At 39.3% G+C, this 2289-nt stretch overlaps 1 protein-coding gene across 2 annotated transcripts; it reads left to right on the forward strand.

Annotated features, from left to right (window-relative positions):
* The first annotated feature begins 297 nt into the window (after positions 1 to 297).
* Positions 298 to 1501, forward strand: LOC120424498 (charged multivesicular body protein 1b-2). 2 transcript variants are annotated; one of them, XM_039588649.2, is made up of 4 exons: positions 298 to 403; positions 472 to 513; positions 624 to 1089; positions 1150 to 1501. In XM_039588649.2, exons 2-4 carry the CDS (start codon positions 492 to 494, stop codon positions 1271 to 1273), a joined length of 612 nt encoding a protein of 203 aa, XP_039444583.1. In that variant the 5' UTR covers positions 298 to 403; positions 472 to 491; the 3' UTR covers positions 1274 to 1501. The 2 variants fall into 2 exon arrangements, with proteins under 2 accessions (XP_039444583.1, XP_039444582.1); XM_039588648.2 differs by having other exon boundaries at positions 319 to 513.
* Positions 1502 to 2289: the final 788 nt, after the last annotated feature.

The raw sequence follows: 2289 nt of genomic DNA on the forward strand, positions 1-2289 counted from the left end.
CTTCCGATCTGCGTACTAACCTTATATTGGTAAATTTTTGATCATTTACATTTCTGATGCCTGCTCTCAACTTAGGTGCAGAGTAGTGGTTCGCAAAGCGACCTCAATTTAGAACTGTCAAAACGAAATCAATTTACTGTTTGCAACTAAATTTACACATAACCATTAGTTTTGAAAGAAACCCAGAAAAAACCCAAAAAGCGTTTAAAATAAACGTGTATCCGATATGTTTTTCTCACATTCCTACCCCCTTGAAGGGTCAAAATCAATCCCGCCCATGTCGGCACACATCTCTTTTCTCAGGAGAAACGTCAACCTAGCGCGAAAACATTCAAAAGTACACAAAACGTCTCGCAAAACAGTGACTCATCTTGCAAAATCGAATTATTTCCAAATTATTTCGGTACAGTGGCAAAAATCAACCGTAATTTCGGCATATTTATTTTCTATATTCTTCTGTGTCCATAAAAGCTAGCAAAACGGGGAACGACATGTCTGTCTCGGCGATGGAAAGCATCCTTTTCAAAAAACACAAATTGATATGTCCTTGATAACATTATTTTATTATATTTTCTCCTAATTACGATTCAAGATTTTCCTTAACTAGATTCTCCAATATACAGAGCATATGTTTAATTTAAAATTTGCGGTCAAGGATCTGGAACGGCAGGCGAAAAAGTCTGAGAAAGAGGAAAAAGCCGAAATCCTCAAGACAAAGAAGGCAATCCAAAAGGGCAACACGGAAGTGGCCCGCATCCACGCAGAGAATGCCATCCGGCAAAAGAACCAATCGCTAAACTATCTCCGGATGAGCGCCCGGGTGGATGCCGTTGCGAGTCGAGTTCAAACTGCGCTGACCACTCGCCAGGTCACCAACTCGATGGCGGGCGTCGTGAAGGCCATGGACGCCGCTATGAAGGGAATGAATCTGGAGAAAATCTCCGGCTTGATGGACAAATTCGAGTCGCAGTTCGAGGACTTGGACGTCCAGAGCTCGTACATGGAGAACACGATGTCGCAGACGACGACGACGGCGGTACCGCAGAACGACGTCGAATCGCTGATGCAGCGGGTGGCCGATGAGGCTGGGTAAGTTTCAAATTGTTTCAAACACTTTAGACCTGTTTTCTAACTGTGAAATCATTTCAGCCTGGAGTTGAACATGGAACTCCCAAGTGGACCCGCATCGTCTGCGATCGGAGCGTCGACGCAGGCATCGACCGAACAGGACGAGCTAACCGCTCGTCTGGCGAGACTCCGCCAGGCGGAGTAAGTAGCAGGCGATTCAACGGAAAGAAACAATAATTTGCACGCTCATTTTATAACTTTTCAAACCCGGCGGTGAGTCACATTGGGAAGACGGAAACGTTTCTTTTTTGGATAGGAAAAGTTATGCAAAAGCATTGTAGTAAGTTGGTTTTGTGACTCGAAAAAAAATGCTTTCAGGATGAATATATTTATAAGGCTCTTTATGTTTATACTCTGTTGTTCATACACTTCACCGCAAATATAGAACATAAACAAAAAAGTTGATGCCTGGTAAATGTTATCCGAAAACAATATCGAAATACACTCAACACCCGGCGGTTGGCCACTTTTTCGTTTGACACTTTTTTAGTTTGTACCTTCTTGGTTGGTCAAGTCGGGACTCACACTTACTATCATACCAAACGGGGGACAATGAGCTATGTGTAAAGAGGGTGTCAGGCTAAAAAGTGGCGCCGCGCTTTTACTAATTAATTTATCATTTTCCAATAAAGGCCACTAATAAAATTAACTAATTTTGGGACCGTATGAACAGTTACAGCTATTTAAATAGTGTTCAACTAAAATCATGTAACAAATAGCTTAGTGGGAAGTAAGCAAGCAGAAAACTTTTGAAAATTGGATGAAAATTAAACAGAATCCTTATCCTGCCAATCATACGAGAATTTCCCCAATTCTGACATAAAATTTGAATTTGTGAATTTGGGTTCGCTAATTTGAATGCAGAATGAACAATTCTGCTCTGTATTGAGATTATTTGATTTAATTTAAAAAAAAATCTTAAAAAGATTAAGGAATCAAAAAACTACAAAAAAAATAAACACACATGAAGTACAAACAAAAATCAAATATGAAATTTAAATTAATATTTATTTTTTTAAAATATCTAAAATTTAATAAAAAAAAATCAATACACTCAAACTCCGATGGTTTGACACCAACTGTTGTTGTGACAGTTCGTCACTTTTTAGTTTGACTTTGTCAAATCAACGGGGTATAAACTAAAAAGTGTCAAACGAAAAA

Source organism: Culex pipiens, chromosome 3 (assembly GCF_016801865.2).
Source record: "Culex pipiens pallens isolate TS chromosome 3, TS_CPP_V2, whole genome shotgun sequence".
Lineage (NCBI taxonomy): Eukaryota > Metazoa > Arthropoda > Insecta > Diptera > Culicidae > Culex > Culex pipiens.